Source organism: Oncorhynchus clarkii, chromosome 15 (assembly GCF_045791955.1).
Source record: "Oncorhynchus clarkii lewisi isolate Uvic-CL-2024 chromosome 15, UVic_Ocla_1.0, whole genome shotgun sequence".
In the NCBI taxonomy this organism is placed as follows: Eukaryota; Metazoa; Chordata; class Actinopteri; order Salmoniformes; family Salmonidae; genus Oncorhynchus; species Oncorhynchus clarkii.
In genome coordinates this window covers 6,327,866-6,342,236 of record NC_092161.1, presented here as the reverse complement: position 1 = coordinate 6,342,236, position 14,371 = coordinate 6,327,866, and the positions used below count along the sequence as shown (strand labels likewise).

The 14,371-nt window shown below is 42.5% G+C and overlaps 1 protein-coding gene across 1 annotated transcript in view; it reads right to left on the bottom strand.

Annotated features, from left to right (window-relative positions):
- The window catches only part of LOC139366877 (transient receptor potential cation channel subfamily A member 1-like), an 89,327-nt gene that overhangs the window by 31,683 nt on the left and 43,273 nt on the right, over nucleotides 1–14,371 (bottom strand). The window contains exons 13-20 of the mRNA XM_071104580.1: nucleotides 14,250–14,364; nucleotides 13,045–13,211; nucleotides 12,613–12,703; nucleotides 12,023–12,082; nucleotides 11,430–11,528; nucleotides 8,019–8,089; nucleotides 7,591–7,750; nucleotides 213–302 (exon numbers count right to left, since the gene is read on the bottom strand). Coding sequence (XP_070960681.1) covers nucleotides 213–302; nucleotides 7,591–7,750; nucleotides 8,019–8,089; nucleotides 11,430–11,528; nucleotides 12,023–12,082; nucleotides 12,613–12,703; nucleotides 13,045–13,211; nucleotides 14,250–14,364 — 853 coding nt within the window. The remainder of the gene's footprint in view (nucleotides 1–212; nucleotides 303–7,590; nucleotides 7,751–8,018; nucleotides 8,090–11,429; nucleotides 11,529–12,022; nucleotides 12,083–12,612; nucleotides 12,704–13,044; nucleotides 13,212–14,249; nucleotides 14,365–14,371) is intronic.

Below are 14,371 nucleotides of genomic sequence, written 5' to 3'. Positions count from 1 at the left end.
ATAAATCGTCACCGTATAATTTCATTACAGCTCGACTTTAGATCCCTCCCAAGGTATGAATACGTCCGACAAAGACTTTTTGGCAGGTAAACTGATCCTAGATCAGTGCTTAGAGCAACATTGTCCTACTCCGGTATATTAATTTGCATGTGACGTTAGGATTTTGGGAAAGTAAGCTGATTCTAGATCAGTTCCTGGAGCTGTTACTGTACCTGATGGTACATCTGCATCACTTCCTTCCCCATGGAGTAGATGTTCATGACTAGTACCATCACCATGCAAATGGACAAGAAGGAGTTTTGCTGTGGGGCAAAGGTTAAAAAAAAAATAGGTTAGGGTTCGATTCAGATTAGGGATGTTGCTCCATCAAAAGGTAATGTATGTTCAACCAACAGATTGTGAATGTTGCTCCATCAAAAGGTAATGCATGTTCAACCAACAGATTGTGAATGTTGCTCCATCAAAAGGTAATGCATGTTCAACCAACAGATTGTGAATGGCATCGGATGGCGATACACTTAGCCAATACTGACTTGTATGCCTTTCTTTAACCTGAACCCTTAATGAAACTATAACTAACCCCATTGTCTTAACCTAACCCTTATCCCTAAACTCAACCTAACCTTCACCATAAGCTTAACCTAAACCTTATCCCTAAACCTAACCCTTATCCCTAAACCTAACCCTTATCCCTAAACCTAACCCTTATCCCTAAACCTAACCCTTATCCCTAAACCTAACCCTTATCCCTAAACCTAACCCTTATCCCTAAACTCAACCTAACCTTCACCATAAGCTTAAACTAAACCTTATCCCTAAACCTAACCCTTATCCCTAAACCCAACCTAACCTTCACCATAAGCTTAACCTAAACCTTATCCCTAAACCTAACCCTTATCCCTAAACCCAACCTAACCTTCACCATAAGCTTAACCTAAACCTTATCCCTAAACCTAAACCTAACCCTTATCCCTAAACCTAAACCTAACCCTTATCCCTAAACCTAACCCTTATCCCTAAACCTAAACCTAACCCTTATCCCTAAACCTAAACCTAACCCTTATCCCTAAACCCAACCTAACCTTCACCATAAGCTTAACCTAAACCTTATCCCTAAACCCAACCTAACCTTCACCATAAGCTTAACCTAAACCTTATCCCTAAACCTAACCCTTATCCCTAAACCCAACCTAACCTTCACCATAAGCTTAACCTAAACCTTATCCCTAAACCTAAACCTAACCCTTATCCCTAAACCTAAACCTAACCCTTATCCCTAAACCTAACCCTTATCCCTAAACCTAAACCTAACCCTTATCCCTAAACCTAACCCTTATCCCTAAACCCAACCTAACCTTCACCATAAGCTTAACCTAAACCTTATCCCTAAACCTAAACCTAACCCTTATCCCTAAACCTAAACCTAACCCTTATCCCTAAACCTAACCCTTATCCCTAAACCCAACCTAACCTTCACCATAAGCTTAACCTAACCCTTATCCCTAAACCTAAACCTAACCCTTATCCCTAAACCTAACCCTTATCCCTAAACCCAACCTAACCTTCACCATAAGCTTAACCTAAACCTTATCCCTAAACCTAAACCTAACCCTTATCCCTAAACCTAACCCTTATCCCTAAACCCAACCTAACCTTCACCATAAGCTTAACCTAAACCTTATCCCTAAACCTAAACCCAACCCTTATCCCTAAACCTAACCCTTATCCCTAAACCCAACCTAACCTTCACCATTTTCTTAACCTAACCCTTATCCCTAAACCCAAACTAACCTTCACCATAAACCTAACCTAACCCTTATCCCTAAACCCAACCTAACCTTCACCATAAACTTAACCTAACCCTTATCCCTAAACCCAACCGAACCTTCACCATTTTCTTAACCCTAAACCTAAACCGAACCATTATCCCTAAACCCAACCTAACCTTCACCATAAACTTAACCTAACCCTTACCCCATCGATCACCACATTATTTTGGAGAGATTGGAAACCCAAATTGGTCTGCACGGACAAGTTCTGGCCTGGTTTAGATCTTATCTGTCGGAAAGATATCAGTTTGTCTCTGTGAATGGTTTGTCCTCTGACAAATCAACTGTAAATTTTGGTGTTCCTCAAGGTTCCGTTTTAGGACCACTATTGTTTTCACTATATATTTTACCTCTTGGGGATGTTATTCGAAAACATAATGTTGACTTTCACTGCTATGCGGATGACACACAGCTGTACATTTCAATGAAACATGGTGAAGCCCCAAAATTGCCCTTGCTAGAAGCATGTGTTTCAGACATAAGGAAGTGGATGGCTGCAAACATTCTACTTTTAAACTCGGACAAAACAGAGATGCTTGTTCTAGGTCCCAAGAAACAAAGAGATCTTCTGTTGAATCTGACAATTAATCTTAATGGTTGTACAGTCGTCTCAAATAAAACTGTGAAGGACCTCGGCGTTACTCTGGACCCTGATCTCTCTTTTGAAGAACATATCAAGACCATTTCAAGGACAGCTTTTTTCCATCTACGTAACATTGCAAAAATCAGAAACTTTCTGTCCAAAAACGATGCAGAAAAATGAATCCATGCTTTTGTCACTTCTAGGTTAGACTACTGCAATGCTCTACTTTCCGGCTACCCGGATAAAGCACTAAATAAACTTCAGTTAGTGCTAAATACGGCTGCTAGAATCCTGACTAGAACCAAAAAATGTGATCATATTACTCCAGTGCTAGCCTCTCTACACTGGCTTCCTGTCAAAGCAAGGGCTGATTTCAAGGTTTTACTGCTAACCTACAAAGCATTACATGGGCTTGCTCCTACCTATCTCTCTGATTTGGTCCTGCGCTACATACTTACACGTACGCTACGGTCACAAGACGCAGGCCTCCTAATTGTCCCTAGAATTTCTAAGCAAACAGCTGGAGGCAGGGCTTTCTCCCATAGAGCTCCATTTTTATGGAACGGTCTGCCTACCCATGTCAGAGACGCAAACTCGGTCTCAACCTTTAAGTCTCTACTGAAGACTCATCTCTTCAGTGGGTCATATGATTGAGTGTAGTCTGGCCCAGGAGTGGGAAGGTGAACGGAAAGGCTCTGGAGCAACGAACCGCCCTTGCTGTCTCTGCCTGGCCGGTTCCCCTCTTTCCACTGGGATTCTCTGCCTCTAACCCTATTACAGGGGCTGAGTCACTTAACCTAACCCTTATCCCTAAACCCAACCTAACCTTCACCATTTACTTAACCTAACCCTTATCCCTAAACCCAACCTAACTTTCACAATTTACTTAACCTTACCCTTATCCCTAAACCAAACCAAACCTTCACCATAAACTTAACCTAACCCTTATCCCTAAACCCAACCTAACCTTCACCATAAACTTAACCTAACCCTTATCCCTAAACCCAACCTAACCTTCACCATAAACTTAACCTAACCCTTATCCCTAAACCCAACCTAACCTTCACCATAAACTCAACCTAACCCCTATCCCTAAACCTAATTAATTTCAACCTTTATGCCCTAACCCCTATCCCTAAACCTAATTCATTTCAGCCTTTATGCCCTAACCCTTATGGCCCGTTGTTTCTGTTCTGTATGATGAATGTACACTTTCATACAAGATACAGTGTGGTCCAAAATTAACCTCAAAAAGAAGTTAAAGATGAGAAAAAGACTAGCCAATACATTTTACAAAAAGTGAGCTATATTGTCTGCTCAACATAATACAATTGCTCGCTCAGAGAAATGTTTGTTTAATTAGCAAGTTTTTTTTTTAAATCTTAAAAAGAGAAAAAAATATTGGCTCCTCTGTTTAGAATATTCCAACACTCTCCCTCTTTAAATTGCATCCCCTGTTTAGAATATTCCAGCACCCTTCCCCTTTAAATTTGATCCCCTGTTTAGAATATTCCAGCACCCTCCCCCTTTAAATTGTATCCCCTGTTTAGAATATTCCAGTACCCTTCCCCTTTAAATTGGATCCCCTGTTTAGAATATTCCAGCACCCTCCCCCTTTAAATTGGATCCCCTGTTTAGAATATTCCAGCACCCTTCCCCTTTAAATGGGATCCCCTGTTTAGAATATTCCAGCACCCTTCCCCTTTAAATTGGATCCCCTGTTTAGAATATTCCAGCACCCTCCCCCTTTAAATTGGATCCCCTGTTTAGAATATTCCAGCACCCTTCCCCTTTAAAAACAATTATGAGATTGGAGGACACGTTTGGAGAGATATTAGGCCAATCCTCTTACCAGATCTTTGATATCCTTCGACTGGGCTCTTTTAAAACCACCGTTTTCAATGGGGTTAAAGTCCGAAGACAGAGAGAGCCATGGCAAAATATACATTTTTGTGGTCATTTAACAATTCCCTTGTGGATATTGTTGTGTGCTTGGGGTTATTGTCTTGCTGGAAGATCAACAGGAAGATCCACTTGCGGCCAAGTTTCAGCCTCCTGGCAGAGGCAACCGGGTTTTTGTCTAAAATATCCTTGTACCTGGTAAAGGTCACATTAACAAAGTGCCCCAGGACTACTGGAAGCAAAATAGCCCAAAAAACATAAAAGATCCACCACCATATTTTACAGTAGGGTTGAGGTACGGCTATTTTGCTTCCACTGCTAGTTTCTGCAGAGCGTGCAGTACGAGAGTCGTGATTCATTATTTCCAGGTCAAAATGAAAGAGAGGTGTGATGAATCATTTCTAGTTCATAATAATAAAAAAAAATAGATCCATGATGAGTTTAAAAAATGGCGTAAAAAATGTATACTTTGACATTTACGACTGGATGTATTTTAATAAAAAATGTATCAACCCCTACAAAAAGTACTACTAGTACTACAGTACTACTACTGCCCAGAGAAACCCAATGAATAACACATTCACCAAGGCCAAAAAAGACAATCACAAAATAATTCATAATGAACAATGTTTTGAAGTGTCTGTCCTATATCTAGGACTTACAGTATAAGAAACATCAGGATTTTTTTTTTTTCACACATTTTAAAAACTTTTTTATTGGATAGGCACAAAACTACAAAACAATTTTTTTTTTTTTTTAAAAGAGGGTACCGGTTACCTCCAGACGAGTCCTGCGACACTTGTTGAGGGGTCGTAGAGAAAAAACAGAGAACACCATCGTGTTCATCAGAGTCTCCCCTTTCCATAGATTAGTAATAGTTTTGTATGGTCAAACCGTTCGGACGCTAGACACGTTTTCGTGAGAAGACCAATGGATGAAGTGCGACACTGGCGGATGTGATGGATTGAGACACATTAAAAATCCAACAATGTGATTTTCTGGATTTTTTTCCCCTCATTTTGTCTGTCATAGTTGAAGTGTACCTATGATGAAAATTACAGGCCTCTCTCATCTTTTTAAGTGGGAGAACTTGCACAATTGGTGGCTGACTAAATACTTTTTTGCCCCACTGTATCTCTCTAGATTAAACTGACAGATTTTCATGGAGATATTTTTATTATGTAAATTAGATTGACGCACCGGTGCAGTAAATCAAGATTTAGCACATAATTGTACATGTTGTTACACATCATTAAATATATTGATGGAAAAAATGACAGACAGTAGCCTAGAATTAGCAAAGTATAATTCAATTGAATGAACATAACCTTTATTTCAATTTGATTAAAATATATAGGACTACTTTGCCTATAATGTCAGGTTTTCATTTGAGGCATAGTTTTTATTCTTCGCAACAGTTGAAAAGACATTGGCGACTTTGTTTTTTTTGTCTACTTTGTTCTGAGGTTATCGACGGTCACAGAGAGACGGATAAACCTATTGATTCTGTGTTTAGTGACTTTAACAAACGTTTTGTCTCATGGGCTGTGAATACTTATGTAAATTAGATATTTCTGTATTTCAGGTTCATTTCTAAAAACATGTTTGCACTTTGTCATTATGGAGTATTGTGTCTAGATAGGTAAGAATAGTTAAAACACAACAAAATGTGGAAAAAGTCAAGGGGTGTGAATACTTTCTGAAGGCACGGTAGGTAGCTGTTCTACGAGTTGTCGTAGGAAGTCGGTACATTACAAGCGTTTTCAAGTGTAACTTTAGTAACAATGGGTTTGGGAAACAGCTCGGCTTCTAAAGATATCATAATATGGTTCTAGCTATGATCTTAATGCCAACAAGGCTCTGGGAAACGAGGCTCTGGCCAACAAGACTCTGGTAAATGAGGCCCTGGCCAACGAAGCTCTGGGAAACGAGGCTCTGGCCAACAAGGCTCTGGGAAACGAGGCCCTGGCCAACGAGGCTCTGGGAAACGAGGCCCTGGCCAACGAGGCTCTGGTAAATGAGGCCCTGGCCAATGAGGCTCTGGCCAACAAGGCTCTGTGAAACGAGGCTCTGGGAAACGAGGCTCTGTGAAACGAGGCTCTGGCCAACGAGGCTCTGGCCAACGAGACTCTGGGAAACGAGGCCCTGGCCAACAAGGCTCTGGGAAACGAGGCCCTGGCCAACAAGGCTCTGGGAAACGAGGCTCTGGCCAACAAGGCCACATTAATAATAGTCTTCTACTTCTCCTACTGGATCAGGAAGTGAGGAGTGAACACATCATCTCTACCATGACATTACCTAGGTTGTATCCCAAATAGCACCCTATTCCCTATATAATACACTACTTTAGACCAGAGCCCTATGGGACCCTATTCCCTATATATAATGCACTACTTTAGACCAGGCCCCTATGGCCCTATATGGGAAGCTGGTGCCACTTGGGAGGTAGCCCCTATAGTATGTCCTGTGAGACCTCTGGGTGTCTTGCCTCTTCTATATCTAGAGACAGTTGTCATGTGTTTCATGAATTGACTCAATAACCTACAACCTGGACTATATAGGCACCTGTCGTTCTATAGCTGCGTTTCCCAAACTCGTCCCTCAGGACCTTAAAGGTGTAAATGTTTATTTTTTTTATTTTTTTGCCCTGGCAGTAGACAGTATATTAAAATATTAAACGCTGATGAGGAGTTGATGATTCGAATCCCCAGGACAGAGAGGGAAATGGTGTTCTATAGTAGTGTGTTAATTCATACGCTACCGAATGAAAATCCCCTCCATTAAACTGTTTGCCCACTAGTGTCACGAATATTACCGAAGGTGACTCCCCTTCTTGTTCGGGTGGCGCTCGGCGGTCGTCGTCGCCGGTCTACTAGCTGCCACCGATCCTTTGTTCTGTGTTCGTTTGTTTTTGTCTAATTGGTTTCACCTGTTTCTTGTTTGGTTAATAGGGTGGGGTTATATAAGTTCGTTCAGCCCGCTTCTGTTTGTGCGGGCTTGTTCGTATGTATGTGTTCGAGTGGTTTGTGTTTGCTTTTCGGGTTTCTCGCTGTCCTTTATTTTTTCACATTATTTGTTCCTGTGATTTATTCTGGACATTAAAGCGTGTTTTTCCTGCATCCTTTTGCTCTCTGCGCCTGACTCCACACCTATACACTCATTGAGCGTCACAACTAGACCTGTACTTCGTAACAATTTAATGTTATTTTTATTCCATCTTGTATTATTCACTAGCCCCCCCCCCCCCCATTTGATAACCAGCGGGTAATAGCGTACCTCTCTGAAGGAAATGGGCACCATGGTGACAGCTGTGGTGTTGTCAGGGCCGGTGTAGTCCAGGCTGGGTCTCAGGCTCACTATGAGGTGGGTGAGAGGAAGCAGACCCAGCAGGTACACAAACAGGTTCAGAAGGTGAGCAGTGCTCCCGTAGGCCACCCTGGAGTTAGGAAATAGAAGAATCGATGATCAGAAAAAGGAAACCTCCATCACTCTGAAACACGGCAAGAAAATATTCTCGTATTTTTTTCTTTTTTTTGTGCAAATTTTGAGAAAGTTTCATGAATTTCTGCAACTGTACTCTAATTACTGACCACTTCATAGAAGAATTGTAATACATTCCCATAGGGCCCTGGTTAAAAGTAGTGCACTATGTAGGGAATAGGGTACCATTTAGGATGCACCCCTAGAACGCTGTGAATACTGACCACTTCATCTCCAGGTATTTCTTGCAGACGGGGTGTGTAAGGAGCTCTATGCGGTTGTTGTTCACCATCGCCTCAGAGCGAGAGAGAACAACAGGTTATAGTTCACCATCTCATCAGAGAGAGAGAGAGAGAGAGATAACAACAGCTTGTTGTTCACCATCTCCTCAGAGAGAGAGAGATAACAACAGGTTGTAGTTCACCGTCTCCTCAGAGAGAGAGAACAACAGGTTGTAGTTCACCATCTCATCAGAGAGAGAGAGAGAGATAACAACAGCTTGTTGTTCACCATCTCCTCAGAGAGAGAGATAACAACAGGTTGTAGTTCACCGTCTCCTCAGAGAGAGAGAACAACAGGTTGTAGTTCACCATCTCATCAGAGAGAGAGAGAGATAACAACAGCTTGTTGTTCACCAACTCCTCAGAGAGAGAGAGAGATAACAACAGCTTGTAGTTCACCGTCTCCTCAGAGAGAGAGAACAACAGGTTGTAGTTCACCATCTCATCAGAGAGAGAGAGAGAGAGATAACAACAGCTTGTTGTTCACCATCTCCTCAGAGAGAGAGATAACAACAGGTTGTAGTTCACCGTCTCCTCAGAGAGAGAGAACAACAGGTTGTAGTTCACCATCTCATCAGAGAGAGAGAGAGATAACAACAGCTTGTTGTTCACCAACTCCTCAGAGAGAGAGAGAGATAACAACAGCTTGTTGTTCACCAACTCCTCAGAGAGAGAGAGAGATAACAACAGGTTATAGTTCCCCATCTCCTCAGAGAGAGAGAACAACAGGTTCTAGTTTACCATCTCCTGAGAGAGAGAAAGAGAGAACAACAGGTTGTAGTTCCCCATCTCATCAGAGAGAGAGAACAACAGGTTGTAGTTCACCATCTCCTCAGAGAGAGAACAACAGGTTCTAGTTTACCATCTCCTCAGAGAGAGAGAATAACAGGTTGTAGTTCACCATCTCCCCAGAGAGAGAGAACAACAGGTTGTAGTTCACCATCTCCTCAGAGACAGAGAACAACAGGTTGTAGTTCACCATCTCCTCAGATAGAGAGAGATAACAACAGCTTGTTGTTCACCATCTCATCAGAGAGAGAGAGAGAGAGAGAACAACAGGTTCTAGTTTACCATCTCCTCAGAGAGAGAGATAGAGAGAACAACAGGTTGTAGTTCACCATCTCAGAGAGAGAGAACAACAGGTTGTAGTTCACCATCTCCTCAGAGAGAGAGAACAACAGGTTGTAATTCACCGTCTCCTCAGAGAGAGAGAGAGAGAGCGAAAGAGATAACAACAGGTTGTAGTTCACCGTCGCCTCAGAGAGAGATAACAACAGGTTGTAGTTCCCCATCTCCTCAGAGACAGAGAACAACAGGTTGTAGTTCACCATCTCCTCAGAGAGAGAGAACAACAGGTTATAGTTTACCATCTCCTCAGAGAGAGAGATAGAGAGAACAACAGGTTGTTGTTCACCATCTCCTCAGAGAGAGATAACAACAGGTTGTAGTTCCCCATCTCATCAGAGAGAGAGAACAACCGGTTGTAGTTCACCATCTCCTCAGAGAGAGATAACAACAGGTTGTAGTTCCCCATCTCATCAGAGAGAGAGAACAACAGGTTGTAGTTCACCATCTCATCAGAGAGAGAGAGAGATAACAACAGCTTGTTGTTCACCATCTCCTCAGAGAGAGAGAACAACAGGTTGTAATTCACCGTCTCCTCAGAGAGAGAGAGAGAGAGCGAAAGAGATAACAACAGGTTGTAGTTCACCGTCGCCTCAGAGAGAGATAACAACAGGTTGTAGTTCACCGTCTCCTCAGAGAGAGATAACAACAGGTTGTAGTTCACCATCTCCTCAGAGAGAGATAACAACAGGTTGTAGTTCCCCATCTCCTCAGAGACAGAGAACAACAGGTTGTAGTTCACCATCTCCTCAGAGAGAGAGAACAACAGGTTATAGTTTACCATCTCCTCAGAGAGAAAGAGATAGAGAGAACAACAGGTTGTTGTTCACCATCTCCTCAGAGAGAGAGAACAACAGGTTGTAGTTCACCGTCTCCTCAGAGAGAGATAACAACAGGTTGTAGTTCCCCATCTCATCAGAGAGAGAGAACAACAGGTTGTAGTTCACCATCTCCTCAGAGAGAGATAACAACAGGTTGTAGTTCATCATCTCCTCAGAGAGAGATAACAACAGATTTTAGTTCCCCATCTCCTCAGAGACAGAGAACAACAGGTTGTAGTTCACCATCTCCTCAGAGAGAGAGAACAACAGGTTATAGTTTACCATCTCCTCAGAGAGAGAGATAGAGAGAACAACAGGTTGTTGTTCACCATCTCCTCAGAGAGAGATAACAACAGGTTGTAGTTCACCATCTCCTCAGAGAGAGATAACAACAGGTTGTAGTTCCCCATCTCATCAGAGAGAGAGAACAACAGGTTGTAGTTCACCATCTCATCAGAGAGAGAGAGAGATAACAACAGCTTGTTGTTCACCATCTCCTCAGAGAGAGATAACAACAGGTTGTAGTTCACCACCTCCGATGAGACAGAGTACAACAGGTTGTAGTTCACCATCTCCTCAGAGAGAGAGAGAGAGAACAACAGGTTGTAGTTCACCATCTCCTCAGAGAGAGAGAGAGAGAGATAACAACAGGTTGTAGTTCACCATCTCCTCAGAGAGAGATAACAACAGGTTGTAGTTCACCACCTCCGATGAGACAGAGTACAACAGGTTGTAGTTCACCATCTCCTCAGAGAGAGAGAACAACAGGTTGTAGTTCACCATCTCCTCAGAGAGAGAGAACAACAGGTTGTAGTTCACCATCTCCTCAGAGAGCGAGAGAGATAGCAACAGGTTGTAGTTCACCATCTCCTCAGAGAGAGAGAGAGAGAACAACAGGTTGTAGTTCACCATCTCCTCAGAGAGAGAGAGAGAGAGATAACAACAGGTTGTAGTTCACCATCTCCTCAGAGAGAGAGAACAACAGGTTGTAGTTCACCGTCTCCTCAGAGAGAGAGAACAACAGGTTGTAGTTCACCATCTCATCAGAGAGAGATGACAACAGGTTTTGTTCATCGTCTCCTCCTCAGAGAGAGAGAGAGAACAACAGGTTGTAGTTCACCGTCTCCTCAGAGAGAGATGACAACAGGTTTTGTTCACCGTCTCCTCAGAGAGAGAGAACAGCAGGTTTAGTTCACCGTCCAGAACCCTGGTGATCTTGATGCCCAGAACCCTGGTGATCTTGATGCCCAGAACCCTGGTGATCTTGATTCCCAGAACCCTGGTGATCTTGATTCCCAGAACCCTGGTGATCTTGATGCCCAGAACCCTGGTGATCTTGATGCCCAGAACCCCGGTAAGCCTTAGAAAGATAAGGAGAGAGTATTGTACTTGTATTGGAACTACTTACATTCAGAGCGGCGAGGGGCTGGACCTTCAGGCTTTCGTCAGTCTTTGCGTGTTTCTTTAGTGCTATCGGTGCCTGAAGCCACTGAAAATTGTACTCAATCTACACAATAGAAAGACAAACAACATTTGTAATTGAATGAAAAAGAGAGAACAAATAAGTCTATCCCTTTCTATAGTTATACAGTTTTAAGTGTGTAGGGCGGCGTAGCGTTCCCTCTTCATTGAGGCGTACGTAACAGGTAGCGTGTGTAGGGTAGCGTTGCGTTCCCTCTTCATAGAGGCGTGCGTAACAGGTAGCGTGTGTAGGGTAGAGTTGCGAACCCTCTTCATAGAGGCGTGCGTAACAGGTAGCGTGTGTAGGGTAGCGTTGCGTTCTCTCTTCATAGAGGCGTGCGTAACCGTGTAGGGTAGCGTTGCGTTCTCTCTTCATAGAGGCGTGCATTACAGGCAGCATGTGTAGGGTAGCGTTGCGATCCCTCTTCATAGAGGTGTGCGTAACAGGTAGCGTAAGGCCGATGATAAAAAATGGAAACCCGAAAGCGACACTAAGACTTAACGTTTCACAATTAAAGTTACACAGTAGAATTTACACACGTGATAGTCAGGACTGTTGTCGTCATCCGTTGACTCTCTGATGCAGCAGTCCAGTAGGTGCTGAGCAAGTTACAAGGAGATAACAGGGGACATTGTCATCTGTTTAATCACCGTTGGTTAGCGTTGCAAAATTACATAAACTTTCCTGCTTATTCCCTCCTGATTTAATTCCCTCCTGATTTTATTCCCTCCTGATTTAATTCCCTCCTGATTTAATTCCCTCCTGATTTTATTCCCTCCTGATTTTATTCCCTCCTGGTTTTATTCCTTCCTGGTTTTATTCCCTCCTGATTTTATTCCCTCCTGATTTTGGGAAACTTCCAACTGGGATTTCATGAAAAACAGGGAATTTTAGGAAAGTTTCTGGAATTTTGCAACGCTGCAGACTTTCCCTACAGATTTGTTTATAAAGTCAAAGCCCAAGCCTTTCATCAAACAACGTTGTTTTAATCAAGTCAGTTGACTGAGAACCACACCAAAGATGACTACATACAGTATATATACCGTTTTACACCTTTTCATTGCTGCATGTTGCCATCATTTTGCAATAATATACTCTATTGGAATTGTTCAGGTGTGTGAGGGCAAACCTTGCAAGACTCTGGCAGCAAGTCAACCAGTTCCAACACTGGACAACGTTTGCCAGCATCATGTTTGAACGTCCTCAGGGTGTCACTACATCTGCAATAAACAAACAAACAAACTCTGCATGGTCACAGCACTGTGCTAATCCGGAAGGATCCAAGAACATTTACAAGTCCTTGAAAGATTACAGGGCCCAGAGTTGTTCCTGTCCTGATGGCCTGACCTAGTCAGGACACAAAAGGGTTAGGGACCGACTGAACTGGGGTTGTAAAATTCCAGTAAATCTGTAGGTGTTCCAGAGATGTTGGTTGGAGGACTATAGATTACCTGCTTACTCCCTCCTAATTCCAGGAAACTGCTAACCAGTTCCTGTTGATGATGACCTGAACCTAACCCTCTGGAATGTTCCAACCCTCAGCACACATGACTGATCAAACCTGTCACTGTCGATGATGGCATTGACCACATCCTTCCTCCTGTGTTGCAGTGCTTCGTGAAAGAAGGAGGCGTGGCTCTTGTTGAGGCTGATCTCCGCCCCTCTCTGCAGCAGCAGTCTCACTGCAGCTACTTGTCCCTCCCTGGCTGCCACGTGCAGTGCTGTGCTCTGATCAGAACAACAACACAAGATTTGTGAATTCACATCGTCGCCTAATCAACACATCTCGAGGAACGTTTAATGATTCATTCATTCATTCATTGAGAAGTCTCTGCAGAATGAAAGCATTTCAAAATAAATAACCTTGCTTCCAATGGGGTTGTTAGAATGTCTAGCTAGGCTAAATATCATGCTTGTTTATTATTATTATTTACACATGGCAGCTAGAAATGTAATTGGAGAAGTAAACATTGTTCCTAATTTAGAGAATGTGGAAACGGTTGGTGGAGAAGCCAGCTACGACCCGATACGTTTTGTTTCATGTTTGTGACCTCATGAAAGATAGTACGGCCACATTACCCCAACTCTGTTCATTTAACTTCTTGGATATAGGGGGCGCTATTTTAATTTTTGGATGAAAAACATTCCAGTTTTAAACAAGATATTTTGTCACGAAAAGATGCTCGACTATGCATATAATTGACAGCTTTGGAAAGAAAACACTCTGACGTTTCCAAAACTGCAAAGATATTGTCTGTGAGTGCCACAGAACTGATGTTACAGAAAAAACCCAGATAAAAATCCAATCAGGAAGTGCCGCATTTTTTGAAACCGCCTCATGGCAATGACTCCTTATATGGCTGTGAAGGAGCTAGGAGTCAGCTTACGTTTGTTTAATTAGTTAGTAAATAAATAATTGAGACAATTGCTGAATGGATGATTTATAGTAAAAGCTGGGTTCGTGCAGAACCAATACTTTATGACGTTCAGATGAGACTGATAGAAGGAAAATAATAATGAATTACTGATTGACTGCTATTGATATAAAAGATCTTCAGATCTTTAAGATTAGATTCCGGAGATAGCCGCTCTATATAAACAAACTATTCCGTGGTGCCCCAGGTTATTAACGAGTTAATTGTTGCATGGTTTATTTCAATCACTTAATCAATCAAACGTTAGGTAATCAATTTGATAAAATAGCTTGTCATCACAAAGATGTCAGAGACACGACAGTGGTCTGAATTAAACAAAGGTTGTCCGAACCCCATCCTCATCCAGCTTGTCCAGTAGTTTGATGTTGGTGCCCAGAACGATCTTCATGGTCTGGGTGTACCCCTCTGCCGCCGCATGGTGTAAACAAGTCCACCCTTTGTAATCACTAAGGA